The following is a 14,656-nucleotide window of genomic DNA, read 5'->3' as shown; positions in this document are numbered from 1 at the left end:
GGTGTGTGATCTCTGATTCTTTCGCTTCTACCCAGTAGGTTACCCTGGCCACTGCGGTTGTTCAGTTTCTGCTTTCATTGGAAACACTGGCAAAAATAGTGGATGCACCTTTTCTTTTATTTATTTCAAACCAACCATGCTGGCAGTTTCTAAAGATGATACAGCCACTGGAGCAGAACATAAGGCTCTAACTTTGTACGAACCGCGATTCGAACTGAACCTTTATTTTCCCAGCACTGTTACAGTTAACTTAGCCAGTGAACTGAATGTATTATTGTGGTGTCATAGATCCGAGGAAAAAACATTTATGACACTTTACTCTTGCCTTAGGAAGCAGAACTTGCCCTGGTGTGGTGGTGGTGTGTCCATCTAGTTGTTTGAACCTGCTAGGTCATTGCAGTTTGACTGAGGGTAGAAATGCAATAAGTAAAATAGCCAAAGCAAAAATGGCACTCCTCGGGCACCGTGAGCTCGCCAGGTTCTTTGCCTGCTGGCTTCTCAGGTAACTGTAGGTCTCTCCGAACCAGCCGTTTGGTGTACTTAGCTCAGGCACCAGTTCTGGGCTGTTGAAGAGTGGTGGGAGAGGGTGGCAGTGGCCAGATGAGATGTGAAGGGAACCTGAGAGCTCTGTGGGGATGTGGGGGTGAGGTGTGGTACGAGGGTAAGATGGACCTAAATGAGGGTGGGGTTGGAGTTGTTGCAGTGGGAATTCATAGGGATATGGGACAACTTTGCATAGAAAACTGGATTTCATTAATCCTACAGAACAACTAATTTTTAAATGCTGATATGTCTGTTTCTTTTTAGACCTCTTGGGCCTGAAAGTCTCTTACTTCGTGGAGCAAGATTAAAAAACACTAAAGAAATATTTGGTTTGTAGACACCTAAATATTTAAAGAGTATTCTCTTCTTAAAACATGTTAATGAACTGTGCTTTAATTCTACTCGTGCTGAAGAAATTGTAATAATCTTGCTGACTGTTACCCGAGGGGTTATGGTTATAGATGAAAGTAGTGATATTATGCTGAAGAATCTCTAAGGATATAAAGTTCCAGTCCAGCTCTATGAAAATAATTGAAGTGGTTTGATAAAGGAGTAACTTCAATGGATAAATGACTGTTGTTACTGTTACCCATTGTTCAAGACTTTCTCCTGAGATTTACCGTTCTGATTTCCATAAAATACATATTGAAGAGCAGTACAGTCATAATAATGAACAGCGGTTTAGTAGGTGTTAAAATTACTTCAGTAGTGCTGTTTTACTTCAGCAGAATATTGCAAATACTTAGAAAAATACTGTCTCACTGTTGTACTGAAGTAAACACAAAAGTAATACCACATCTTGATTTTACCCTACGTCTCTTAAAATGAGAAATTCTGCAAATTGTGTATATGCAGAAAATAAAATATAACTCTTTCCCCCTCGCCTTCCTTCCCAGGTGTTGCAGTGTATACAGGTATGGAGACAAAGATGGCATTAAATTACAAGAGTAAATCTCAGAAACGGTCAGCAGTAGAAAAGTATGTTTATTTTCTAATATCTTTCTTATTTGTAGAGTTTAAACTTAGTTTTTCCTTGGTAACCTTAAAACCCTGATGATCTCCTCATTGAGTCGTGGGCAAGGGAAGAGAGTGCGATTGCTTTGCCTCCAGTAGGAAGCTATAAAGATAAAATGCATTTTTTGATATTTTGTCCTTTATTGATTAATCAGTGGTGTACAACGTTGAAATACCCAAGCATAAACAGGAATAAAGCAGGAAAAGGCAGTTCAGGAGGTTTGGTTTTCTGAGATGTGGAGGTCATTTAATGAGAGGTGAAATGCTGCTTGAACTAGATGCTCCAAGATGGTTTTCACAATGGTCCCAGCCTCTGCTGTTCTCTGCATCCTCTACCGTAAAACTGCATCATGCCTTTCAAGAGGATGGATTGAAATGAAGTCTTAATTGCTTGCAAATCTTTGTCCTGAATCCTGGTATTTGATATCATGGAGAATAGCTTTGTTTTTCACATAGTCTAAAGGAATAGCCTATCCAGATACGTTTTGCAGTGCATCTTGCTTCTAGCACAGGTTGCAGGCTCAGTTTTAAAAAATCTTCGCTCATAGTCACGGGATAGGTGTTACTGTAATAAAGATTTGTATGTTGAACCTTGTGAATTATTTTTAAAAAGAAAAGTAGTTCTGATACATTGCCTTTATTCCAGTTACTAAAAATCTGAGGTAGTCTCCTGGCATTCTTTTGCAAACATGAGATTGATTATTCTTCTGCAGCCAGATACAAATAGAATAGAGTGCACAAGAAAAGTTCAGTCGTCCAAGCAAGGGGTGAAAGGTGGGCTGGCTGGCACTGCAGAATGTAAAGGCAAGTTTGAGTATGTCCTAGTCGTGGCATGGCCAGGGTTAAATAATCAGAAGCAATCGGTAGTACTCTTCTAACTGCCGGGCAAGGTGCAGCCTTGGATTTACGCAGTGGTTTGTACTGAACTGCCTTCGCAGCCTCAGGCAGGCAGGGAAGGAGAAGGCAGCCCCCAAAATCATGGACAAGAGGGGTGACGCAGGGCAGCTGGTGGGGTTTTGTTACATGTAGAGTGTATCTGAGTCAGATGTAGGATTTTTTTTCCCGCTGCTGTTGCTTGTTCGTCACATAGAAACTTTCTCTCCATGTCAAACATGGGAAACATTTAAAAGAAAAATTTGTCCAGTAAGTTTGTGATCAATTCATGTAACCACAGTGTGTCAACAGATTAAGTAAAGTAAACTGAAGTTGCTTTTGGGTTTTTTTGCCTCTTTGTAGGTCCATGAATTCCTTTTTGATTATTTATCTAATAATCCTCCTCTTTGAAGCCATTCTGAGTACTATTTTAAAGTATGCGTGGCAAGCTGAAGAAAAATGGGATGAGCCTTGGTATAACGGAAAAACAGAGCATGAAAGAAACAGCAGTAAGGTAATGTAGTTTTACCCCGTTGCCTGTCTGTGGAACCCTCAACCGCTGTATGCTGAATGTCATATTAAACCCTATTGGATTTAGGTGTCACTACCACATACCCGCTTGCAAGCCTGTCTGCTATTGTCTCGGTATTTTTAAGACAGTTAGTCCCACGTAGCCTCTCCCTTGTGCAGAAACACCTTGTCTCTGTTACTGACTTTTCTTCTTTTATGAAAAGACAAAGCTTTTTGAAAATTTGGGGGTTTGTTAGGACATATTTCTGATGTTCTGTGTTCTTATTTATCTTTTCTGGTTTAATTTGGAAGATCTCTTGAGGCACAGAACTTCCCAAGGTTTTTGTCAAACCTTAGTTATGGTATATATAGATATATCTATATAGATAATATATAGATCTATATATAGATATAGATACTATATAGACAAACCTTAGTTATCGGTACTGACTTTTATTAAGTAATTATAGCAACGCTCCCTAATTAGGAAGAACACTTAGCTTTTGCAAACTGTTGACTGCTTCTATACTCCCTTTCTTCAAGAAGTTCTTCTACACCAGTATCTGGTGGAGTTGAAAGAGATGTCCCAGTTTTTCGCATCTCTGCTCTCCCTTGCTCAATATTCAAGTGTTGGTAAGAGTCTTCCCAATGTATAATTTAGATATTGAGTTTGTTGTGAAATGAAAAAGAGAGTTCAAAGAGATTGTAAAGTCGCACTTCAGAGTCTGTTAAAATTGTCATACCTAATAAAGAGAAATTTCTATGCTGTTACATAGCTGTTTACCCAGAACGTATGTGTCAGACACAATGAGCTGCAGAGGCATAAGAGAAGTCTGTGTCCTTCAAATCCACACCGTCTCTTTCTTGTCATGTGGTCTGGATCACCCACGTCACTGGGGAATGCCCCTAGACAGGAGCCCTCTTGTCACTCTGCTGTCCTGAAACAATCCAGAATCCTTGCAGATTCCTCTGACAAGATGGAATATCAGCTGTTTGCCTTCACCATTTATGGTTCCTCAGAACAGCCTGTGAATGGTGCTGTTTGATGGCATGGGGAACACACTCAGTTTTTTCAGACCCCACTCTTTCAAGAGACCTGTTTAAAGGCAGAATCACCATGACATTTAATATTAACGGGCAGCCCTCCCAGCTGATTCGGTAGGAAGGACAAAAATTAATGAACTTGCAAATTGACACATCCAGCCGTAGCTTAAGGCAGTCTTCGCATCAGTCTGAAGGCGCGTTCCTGGGGTACCTGGACATGCCTGCGTTGTCACGGCGTCTGTTCTCTCTCATCTGTACGTGGGACTTGGTCTCCTCCTGCTCTCTCAGTTTTTCATTTTTTGTACATATTGACACATAACTAACCACCCACCCTTCACCCGCTCGCTGCAGTAATCTTTACGTTTTCTCTTTTTCTCTTGTAGATCCTGCGATTTATTTCAGATTTTCTTGCTTTTCTGGTACTTTACAATTTTATCATACCTATATCACTTTATGTGACTGTTGAGATGCAGAAATTTCTTGGATCTTTTTTTATTGGCTGGGATCTTGACCTCTATCATGAAGAAACAAACCAGAGAGCACAAGTAAATACTTCAGACCTCAATGAGGAACTGGGACAGGTAGAGTAAAAATTACGTGATCTCTTTTTTTTTTTTTTTTTAACCTTCTATTCTCTACTTCTTTTTTAATATTAAAATTCATTACTGTGGACTTTTTATTGGTTGTGCTTTGATTTATGATTAATTTGAAAATAAGGTATAAGTATCTGATGCCAAAAATTAAAATTTTTATACGATCAAAAAAAAGGTGTGGAGAGTATGAGTTAAGGTTTTTGGGGTTTGGGTTTGTTTTTTTTCTTCTAACAAGTACATGCAACTCTAAGTCTGGTTTTTGTTTTATTTTACAAAAGGTAGAGTATGTGTTTACAGACAAAACTGGTACCTTAACTGAAAATGAGATGCAGTTTCGGGAGTGCTCCATTAATGGCATAAAGTACCAAGAAGTCAATGGTAAACTAACTCCAGAGGGGTTTTCTGAAGATTCTCCAGATGGAAATAGGCATAGTTTGGTAAGACTTCTTTTCGCCCCCCCATTATGTATCCTAGATAGAAAATGTTTTATTTCAGAGAAATAATCTTCTAGCATTAGCATGTTTTAAATAATCAGAATTTCTGAATAGTTTAAAGATATTGTTACTGAATAAATAATATTTATTGAACATGTTGAATCTGCTTATTTCACATGGAATATTTGACAGATTTTCAATTAAAAACATACTTTAAAAAAATGTTAAAAACTGAGTTGATATCTAAATGTTACAAATAAAATGCTTTTCTTTTCTTGCTCCTAGATGAAAGAGGAAGAACTCTTCCTGAAAGCCGTTTGTCTCTGTCACACAGTGCAGATCAATGCAGATCAGACCGATGGTGCTGATGGGCCCTGGCATGCCAATGGCATCGCAGCCCCGCTGGAGTATTACGCTTCTTCACCGGATGAGAAAGCTTTGGTGGAAGCTGCAAGCCGGTGAGCGGCACTGCCCAAACTCCGCTGTAGGAGTTGCCTGCGAGGGCAGGCCGTTCCTGGTAAAGGCAACCTCAGGAATTGCTCAGAGAGTTTGTAAAGCCCAGGGCCTGGCACTGTCAGTTTACTGTGAAAACATACAAAAATAAAATACACAAAAACCTAGGCATATATAACGTGATGATTTAAAATGTTTATGGAAATCCTTGAGAAATTAGAGGGATGGAGTATGTTGCTGTTAAAATACTATGGAAAGCTGGCATTCTTCATTTGCTCTAGAAACAGAGAACAGTAGCGGGGGCTATAAGGGTCTCTCTCTCTTTTCTTTTCTTCCTCCAACAATCAATAGGCATTATGTTAAAATTGATGATTAAACATATATTTTCTTCTCCTTTCAGGGTTGGAGTGGTATTTACTGGAACTAGTGGGGACAGTATGGAAATAAAAAGTCTTGGAAAACCAGAAAGGTATTCATTTTTATTCCTTGTTTTTTTTGAAGGACAGCGCGGTACTGAAGATTAATATAACATTCTCCTCTTCATCCTGTTTATAAGAAAACCTTGCCTTTCCACAGCGTGCTCTTTTTAATGCTTTTCCCTTGATGTCTTCGAGACAGCACGCATCTTATTCCTTAGCAGTTGAAACTGAGATGCAAGATTTTTTTGTGAGTTGCTCTGTGTAGGTGTGTATGGTAACAGTTTGTATCTTCACCCATTCCTCAAAGGGTGAGACCGTAGTAGAGTTGGAAAACTAGATTACTTATTCAAGTCTTAAAGTTTGTGCTTTAAGTTCAAGAAGTTCTCGGAATCGGTGTCGTGTATGCATAATCTAATTACGTATTTTAAAGTTTCCCAAAATGGGTAGAAATATTATTGATACTTGTATATCTGCGGTATGTCATAGCACGTTTTATCCATGTGATCGGTGTCAGTTGGCAGTACTTTAAACTTAAATGTCTAAAATTAGTTTTCTAAACCAGTGGTAACATAACAAAAAATAGTCTGGTCATCAGGGAACGTACGCTCTTTTTTGACTCTGTAGGTTGTTCACAAGTGTTAGAAATACAATGTAGTTTTCAAAGTTACTCCTGCACTAATAACAGAAGGTTAAAGGAAAACGTAGGAGCTGATTGTAATCTCCGGATGTAAAGCTCGTGTTCAAGAAACTATTCCTACTGGTAGAAGAACCTTTTTATTCGTATAGAATGGAATTAAAAGTATGTAAAGTGATGAAAAGCAATCAATTGCACAAACACCCCTAACAGTGATTGTTGCTCAATGGTGATAGCGTTGCTTTTAGAGTTTCTATATGAAAATGACGCTTTGGGGAAAGCTCTGTGGGGTAAGTGGACATTTATAAGTCATTGTCTTTGGAAATTTATCTCTAAAACTTCTTCTTCCCATTCCTTTTTCTATTAAAACACAAAATACAGGTATAAATTGCTTCATGTTTTGGAGTTTGATCCAAATCGCAGACGAATGAGTGTCATTGTAGAGAGTCCCTCAGGTAAGCGATCAGAAGTTGCACAAGTTCTCAAGTGCAGTTGAGAACTGCTTAAACAGAATGTATTCTTAACCTCTGTTCTGTTTTACTTTTTAGGGGAAAAGCTCTTATTCACAAAGGGAGCAGAATCTTCCATTCTTCCTCGTAGTAAAAGTGGAGAAATAGACAAAACCAGGATACATGTGGATGAATTTGCCTTGGTAAGTGTATATGTTTGCCCAGCTGACTAGAAGAAAGTTCTTCCAGTACAAATTCTGTGACGTGAACAAATTCCAGGTGACACCTTGTTAGATCAGAATCTCGTCTACGCTGAATGTAGTCTTTTATTTTCTCACAGAAAGGACTAAGAACTTTGTGCGTAGCCTACAGAAGATTCACGCCTGAGGAGTACCAAGAGGTTGGCAAACGCCTGCATGAGGCCAGGACTGCCTTACAGCAACGGGAAGAGAGATTAGCAGATGTGTTCAACTTCATAGAAAGGGATCTGGAATTACTTGGGGCTACAGGAGTAGAAGACAAGTATGCAATGGAGTTTCTGCTAACTACGCTCAAAAACGTAGCGAGTTTAGGATTTATAACTGAAATATGAGGTGTGCCATGAAAACCTTTCCCACCACCACCCAAAGTTGTGTGCTGTTTAGTGTGTTTACTGCTCTTTGGCGTGGGCAGCATTCAAAGCACGTGTTGTACCAACTGATTGTGGCTTAATAACGATGACATACAGTGTGCTTCATCAGGAGAGATTTAACGTTTGTAAAACAGAATAATTGCAGTAAATATTTAGGGCAATGGCTAATTCCTTGGGAAAACTTCTACCCATAGCTACTTCACGAAGCATTCTGTAAGTCAGAGGGTGTATTGTACACCGGAGCGTACCGATGGAGCACTTCAAAGCGTTTCATTTACCACAGAGGCTGGTAATTGTGGTGGACTGTTTTAAAGCTTCTCAAATACAGCAGTGGTGCCTAACTTAAATTAAGATGTGCTTATTACAAAGTTCTGGTCACTTGGCAGCATTGAAGTTCAGTTTTTGTTTCATCAAGGCCTTTGTTCTGTTGCTGGTAATGGAATGTCATCTGCCAGACTGCGATTCTCTGAAAATATATGTACCATTGGCAATGCAGTCTTAAATCACCATGGCAGTGGGGTCACAGGAGTAACATGGACTTATAGAGTGGGTTTTTTTTTTTGGTTTTTTTTTTTTTTTTTTTTTTGTAAAGTGTTTGGTTGTTTAAGATTTTCTTCTTGTTTTTAGGCTGCAGGAGAAAGTCCAAGAAACCATAGAAGCACTCAGGTTGGCCGGTATCAAAGTGTGGGTACTCACTGGAGATAAGCACGAAACGGCCGTTAGTGTCAGTTTATCGTGTGGACACTTTCACAGAACCATGAACATCCTTGAGCTCGTGCAGCACAAGTCAGACAGCACGTGCGCAGAGCAGCTGAGGCAGCTAGCCAAGAGGTAACATGCCTGAGACATCATTAGCTCAGTGATGATCTCAGCTTAGTTTTCTTTTCTAGTTTTATGACAACCTCTTTAATGTATGTGCCAAACACATGAAGTTGCCTTTTTAGAAATCTATTTATTAATATATTAACAGACTTGAAGAAGCAGTCTGTCTAACAGGCTAACGACTTCTTTCTTTATTGTTTGGATAACTGTTCATAACAAAATATAAACTTTTCTGTCACACCGATACAAAGCCAACATTTTTGTCCCCGACTAGAATAAAGGAAGACCACGTTATCCAGCACGGCCTGGTTGTGGATGGGACCAGCCTCTCTCTTGCACTCAGGGAACATGAAAAACTGTTCATGGACGTTTGCAAAAACTGTTCAGCAGTGTTGTGCTGTCGCATGGCACCCCTTCAGAAAGCAAAGGTAAGGGTGTGTACAATCAGGACTGTCTTTAGATGTTTACTGTGCTTTGGGGAGACAAGGGTTTCTGAAACTGCTTTGTTTGCTCACCTGACCTTTTGTGTGACTTGTTGGTCAGCATGGAATGCAGGGAGCAGAATTAGAACCTTCCATTGGTAGTTCATCTGTCCAGACAATTAAAACAAAGGAAATTAATCTTTTAAATCTACTTGTACTGCTGAGTAAGTTTCCTCTATGACTTTTCACAGAATCACAGACTGTCGGGGTTGGAAGGGCCCTCTGGAGATCACCCAGTCCAACCCCCGGCCAGAGCAGGGTCACCCACAGCAGGTGGCACAGGAACGCCTCCAGGCGGGTTTGGGATGTCTCCAGAGACGGAGACTCCCCCACCTCTCTGGGCAGCCTGTGCCAGGGCTCTGCCACCCTCACAGCAAAGAAGTTCCTCCTCGTGTTGAGATGGAATTTCCCGTGTCCCAGTTTGTGCCCGTTGCCCCTTGTCCTGTCCCCGGGCACCACTGAGAAGAGTCTGTCCCCGTCCTCTTGCCCCCCGCCCATTAGCTCTTGCTGAGCATCGATGAGATCCCCTCTCAGCGTGCTCTTCTCCAGCGGAACAGCCCCGGGGCTCTCGGCCTTTCCTCAGCACAGGGATGCTCCAGCCCCTCAGCATCTTCCTAGCCCTCTGCTGGACTCTCTCCAGCAGTTCCCTCTCCTTGAATCAGGGGGCCCAAAACCGGACACAGCGCTCCAGCTGTGGCCTCCGCAAGGCAGAGGATGACCTCCCTCCACCTGCTGGCCGCTCCTTTTAGTGCACCCCGGGAGACCACTGGCCTTCTTGGCCACAGGGGCACATTGCTTATGCTGTAAAGTATTGAAAATGTGAAGAATCTGGGCATGTCTGGTAAAGGGCATTAAATCTGGATCACTCCCTAAGTAAATGTTCAGTTCCAACTTCTACTTGACTGTTTTGCATAATAAAGCACCAAATTAAGAGTTGTGAAAGAACATCTAAATATGAACTGCAAAATAAGTTCAAGTCAGGCATAATATGTAAATAAAGCTTGTGCCTCAAAGCAAGCAGCTTTTCTAAAGGATCAGTGAATGTGCAGATGTGATATGCCAAAGATATGTTTTACCCAAGCGTGCACGTTCACGAAACGCAGTAATTATATTTACAGGTAGGCTGCCTAAGATACTCGGGACTTAGAAGCATGGTTTTGTAGATGGACTGTCTGTCTAATTTGAAAAATTTCTACCTTTTTTTCCCCCAGGTAGTGCGACTGTTAAAAACGTCTCCAGAGAAACCTATAACATTAGCGATCGGTGATGGTGCTAACGATGTGAGCATGATACAGGAAGCACACGTTGGCATAGGTAACTCGCTTTTGTCAGAAGAGAGAAAGGCAAATAAGATGCAAATTGTAGTAGAGGATTAGATCGTGAACAGTGTTAATAAACAGATAAACTTCTAACGGTTTTGCACCTGTGAATGACAGGACGTTAATCTGAGTCATCTGTTGTAGCAGAGTTTTAGTGAAATTTAAAATTTAAGGCTGTTGGCTTTCACAAGTCAGGTTTATTGTGTAGTCTACCGATAATCAGAGGTCCTGCTTGATGCTGCCTTAAGAGCAGCAAAGATTCTCGGTAACTAGAATCTCAGAATTACTCTGCTTCAGATACTGGAAGTGGATATCTCTGACTTCAGACGCTGTCAGGTTCTGAGTTCCTGTGTAAACTTGACCTTCAAACCTGTCTCTGTGCTAAACTGCCGCTGTTTGCACCGTGTCTGTACGGCTGCAGAAATGCCGTTTGTCTGGTTTGTCTTTGAGGAGAAGGCTTTCAGTACATCTCTGGAGAGGCTGCTATTGCTTCTCAGCTAAGCTTGGTACTTTGCTCTGTTCATGCTGTTTTCTCTTAGCTGGCCGTGACCCAAACACGGCTATAACTGAGCCGGGACCCATCACCTAGCGTTTTGGTATTTCCTTCACTGACTTTGGTGGATGGTGTTTGTTCCAATAGTAAATGCTGAAGGTTCTTCCGTAGGTACTGGTACATCAGGATATTCAGTCTGTCAGCCTTTGCGATGGAAAAGGTGTTTACGATGTTTATCATGTAAATCGTGTGGCTGTGGTTTTGAAGACCATGGGTATGGCCTGCTTGAGAAGCTTACAGGCCAAGAGCAAATTGTGCTTGATTCTGCAGGTAGTTTGTCAACTAACTGAAGCTTATTGAGAATAAAATCATCCAGGTTTTTATTGTAATCTGTAGCATATTAGACATCACATGTACATTGGTTAAAAACTAACAAGTCTTTGCTGTGGAGGGTGACAGGGGACTTTTAGACTTGTTTTTTTTCTTCTTTTTTTTTTTTTTTTTAAAGCAACCACTTTTAAGTGTCTGGTTTTAGGAATCCTGGGCCACTTTTCTTCTGTAAAAGAGCACTTTGAGTTCTCTGTGTATGCTTGTCCTAATCTTAATACTAGTTTTTAGAAATGAATTTGTGTTCAGCTGTGACAAGCATTGTCAGCCCATCAGAGTAGGTAAACGGCTATTGTAAGAACAGCATTTCCTTTATGCTGCTGTTGAGCATAAGTCAGGTATTATTCCCAGAAAGTACTGTAGGAGAGAACTGTATGAAGTAAAGCGTAGTAAGTAAATTGATAATTTAATGATGGATTGATAATGGTTTGGGGTTTGGGAATTTTGATTTTTTTATGAGCGTTATTACTTCTGTGTCTTCCCATAAACCTTTTCTCAAGAATAGCTTGTAGAAATAGTCCTTTTTCCTTTTTCTAGTTTTTGGTTTTTTTTTTTTCTTAGTTGAAGCAGCATCAAATTAGTAGTTTCCCGTAGTTGTAAGTGTCAGGAATGATGCCTTCAATTGGAACTGAAAGTTGCTGAAGACTTTACAATGTTGAGGTGCAGGAAAACAGAACTGTAGCTTCAGGTGTATGTTTTTGGGGTTTGTTTTTTTTTTTTTAAACTTCAATTTTTATAATGTTTAACCTGTTTTCTGTTTTGTTTCCCAAATATTACAGGAATCATGGGCAAGGAAGGAAGACAGGCTGTAAGAAACAGTGACTATGCAATAGCACGGTTTAAATTCCTCTCCAAATTGCTTTTTGTTCATGGGCACTTTTACTATATTAGAATAGCAACCCTTGTACAGTACTTTTTTTATAAGGTAAGTCTTCAAGTTCACAGAAAAATGTGTGGCTTCTTCCCAGCAAGAAATTTATTTGAGATCTAACGTTTTTGTTGGGAACAGGTTAAATATCTCTGCTCAAACAGGTTTTCTGGGCTTTTTTGCTATTTTATGACTAAACGCATTAGTTTAACTGTGACACTGTGTAGTACTTCCACCTGGAAATGGGTTTTAAATCCCACTATGAGTTTGCCTAGGCCGAGGGGCAGACACGTTTGCTTTCTGAAAGAAGCATTAGCAGCTTGAAATCACATGCTTTGATGTAAGAGTATAACCTTTTTTGTTTATGGATCTAATATTAACCAAATTCATTCACCTTTCTTAAAAGGAAAAGAGAGCGCAGGTAGCAGTTGAGGGAGTGAAGGGCCCGCAGAGGGGGAGAGCGGGCTGAGCTGAAGCGAAACGCCAGGAGGAGGGGTGGGAAACAGGCCTGGGAGCTCAGTCCTGGGCTGGGGTGTTTGAAATGCTAACAACATCTTTTCTTTTTTTTCCTCTCTTTTTTTTTTTTCTTTTTAAACTCAATCATCACTTTTGATAAGAAGTCAAAATCCACTATTTCACCTGAAGTTTATCTGAGATTCTAGCGCTGGCCACCGAGCCACTTTTTATCTTCTATTGGTCGCTCTTGTTTCAAGATAACGGCATGCTCTTAGGTTGGGCGTTTGTTTTTGTCTGCTCCCACGCAAAAAGCCCACATCAGCAGGGCCCAGGCTTTCCTGAATGAAATATGGAAACTATTTTGCAAAGAAACTCTTAAAAAAAGAAACTGAAGGGGAAATGGATGGATTTCTCCTCCTTTAATACTACTTGTACTCCCATAATGAGATGTGTTCATCAAGCACATATAATTAAGTTTGTTTTTCAGCTTCGTTGTCCTAAAGGACAAACAGAACGTGTTCTCAAGCGAAGCGTGTGGCTTCACTTTGCCAAGGAAAATCCTGAAATGCTTTATGCTCTCCCTGTGTATTTTTACGGCTTGTAAGAGTTGGCAATTTCTGTTAGGGTTGTGAAGCGTGTACCGAGGATTAACTATGGCCTTTGCTTTTCTTTTTTCAGAATGTGTGCTTTATTACACCACAGTTTTTATATCAGTTCTTCTGTTTGTTTTCACAACAAGTAAGTATTGGATGCCTTGCATCTTGGTAAATATGTATGAAACAGGGTAAATAACTACAAAAAAGGGAATGAACTACACAGGAGCAGCACAGGTTTTGCACTTAAATATCCAGCTTCATTTTCTATATTTGGTAGCTTGATGTTACTAGATGGGTATGTGAGTATAGCTTGTTATCTAACTAGTAAATTAATGTAATTAATAATTTGTTGCTCATTTATTAGTGTGCTAATAAATTTTAATAAATATAATTTTTTTTCTTACAAGAGTCAAAGTAATTCTTCTTTCCGTTTTCAGACGCTGTATGACAGTGTATACCTGACTTTGTACAATATTTGTTTCACTTCCTTGCCTGTCCTCATATACAGTCTTTTTGAACAGCATGTGCATCCGCATGTATTACAGAGTAAACCTGTGCTTTATCGGTACGTATGCCTGAAGTTATTGTCACAGTAGCACAGAATTTAGAACAACAGTGGCACCTGAGAAGTCTGAACTTGCTATTGTGCATTCCTACAGTATTTTTATCTGTAATTTATGCGATTTTTAGTAATCGTCTTGTTGAGGAAGAACTGCAGCTACGCAGTTTACATCCTGAAAGTTAATTAACATGGGTATTTTAAGAGAAGCATCTTTTTATGTCAGTCATGTTAAGACTAGAAGAGAACTGAGCACTTGGTCAGTTCAAGCGATTGGCAGCCTTCTCCTGCATCACATGTAGGAGGTGAGAATCTCTGACACGCACGTGAGGAACTAGGAGGCGGTGACTAGGGGAATCACCACAAAAAATGCTTTACTAAGAGAGGAAGTGAATTCTTATAGAATTAGATGTCCTCCCAGTGGTAGCATGTTGCACTGCATACTGCTTTTTGGAGTAAAAAAGAAGTATGTATTTTTGTAAAAGAGATGTCTCTTAGATGTTTCTCTTTTCCTAAATGTCTTTCAAGCAGAGGAAGGGGCAAGGGTCAGGAGATCTGGCTTTTACTTACTCTTGCAATTCCACCTCCAGGGAGAAGAATTCTAATTTGTGCCATTTTGAATTTGACCCATTAGAGACCCTTTGCCATTGGTGATCCCTGCATAAAGCAGAGGCAAATCATGAGAACTCAGAGTTCCTTTTTTGCCCATGATTTATGTATTTTTTTCATATGTCAGCATTTGTTAAATGTATCTTGCTGCAGTTGAAAGTTACATTTATTCAAAGCAGTAGCAGTCATGCAATGTGAATAGCTGATGGGTTATATAAAGACAATCTGAAATCCCAAATCTGTTTTTTTTTTTCCTGCAGAGACATCAGTAAAAATGCCCATCTGGGGTTTAAACCATTTCTTTACTGGACCATCTTGGGCTTCTTTCATGCATTTGTTTTCTTTTATGGCTCGTATCTTCTAATGGGAGAAGACACTTCTCTGCTGGGAAATGGCCAGGTACAACATCATAAGAATTATTCTGTCACTGTATTTTTGGTGCTGTTTCTTAATGTTTTTTTGAAAAAT

At 40.0% G+C, this 14,656-nt stretch overlaps 1 protein-coding gene across 4 annotated transcripts in view; it reads left to right on the top strand.

Annotated features, from left to right (window-relative positions):
- ATP11B (ATPase phospholipid transporting 11B (putative)) overlaps window positions 1–14,656 on the top strand; it is a 63,985-nt gene that overhangs the window by 28,163 nt on the left and 21,166 nt on the right. For all 4 annotated transcript variants that reach the window (XM_054206046.1, XM_054206045.1, XM_054206044.1 and 1 more), the window contains exons 9-25: window positions 808–872; window positions 1,440–1,521; window positions 2,794–2,944; window positions 4,368–4,565; window positions 4,856–5,014; window positions 5,297–5,469; window positions 5,865–5,933; window positions 6,899–6,972; window positions 7,066–7,169; window positions 7,307–7,488; window positions 8,225–8,428; window positions 8,694–8,847; window positions 10,113–10,215; window positions 11,880–12,025; window positions 13,103–13,162; window positions 13,458–13,585; window positions 14,449–14,587. In XM_054206046.1, the coding sequence (XP_054062021.1) occupies window positions 808–872; window positions 1,440–1,521; window positions 2,794–2,944; window positions 4,368–4,565; window positions 4,856–5,014; window positions 5,297–5,469; window positions 5,865–5,933; window positions 6,899–6,972; window positions 7,066–7,169; window positions 7,307–7,488; window positions 8,225–8,428; window positions 8,694–8,847; window positions 10,113–10,215; window positions 11,880–12,025; window positions 13,103–13,162; window positions 13,458–13,585; window positions 14,449–14,587 (2,191 nt within the window). The remainder of the gene's footprint in view (window positions 1–807; window positions 873–1,439; window positions 1,522–2,793; window positions 2,945–4,367; window positions 4,566–4,855; window positions 5,015–5,296; window positions 5,470–5,864; window positions 5,934–6,898; window positions 6,973–7,065; window positions 7,170–7,306; window positions 7,489–8,224; window positions 8,429–8,693; window positions 8,848–10,112; window positions 10,216–11,879; window positions 12,026–13,102; window positions 13,163–13,457; window positions 13,586–14,448; window positions 14,588–14,656) is intronic.

The sequence above is a fragment of the Rissa tridactyla genome, chromosome 6 (assembly GCF_028500815.1).
Source record: "Rissa tridactyla isolate bRisTri1 chromosome 6, bRisTri1.patW.cur.20221130, whole genome shotgun sequence".
Taxonomy (NCBI): domain Eukaryota; kingdom Metazoa; phylum Chordata; class Aves; order Charadriiformes; family Laridae; genus Rissa; species Rissa tridactyla.
This window is presented reverse-complemented; position numbering and strand designations above follow the sequence as displayed.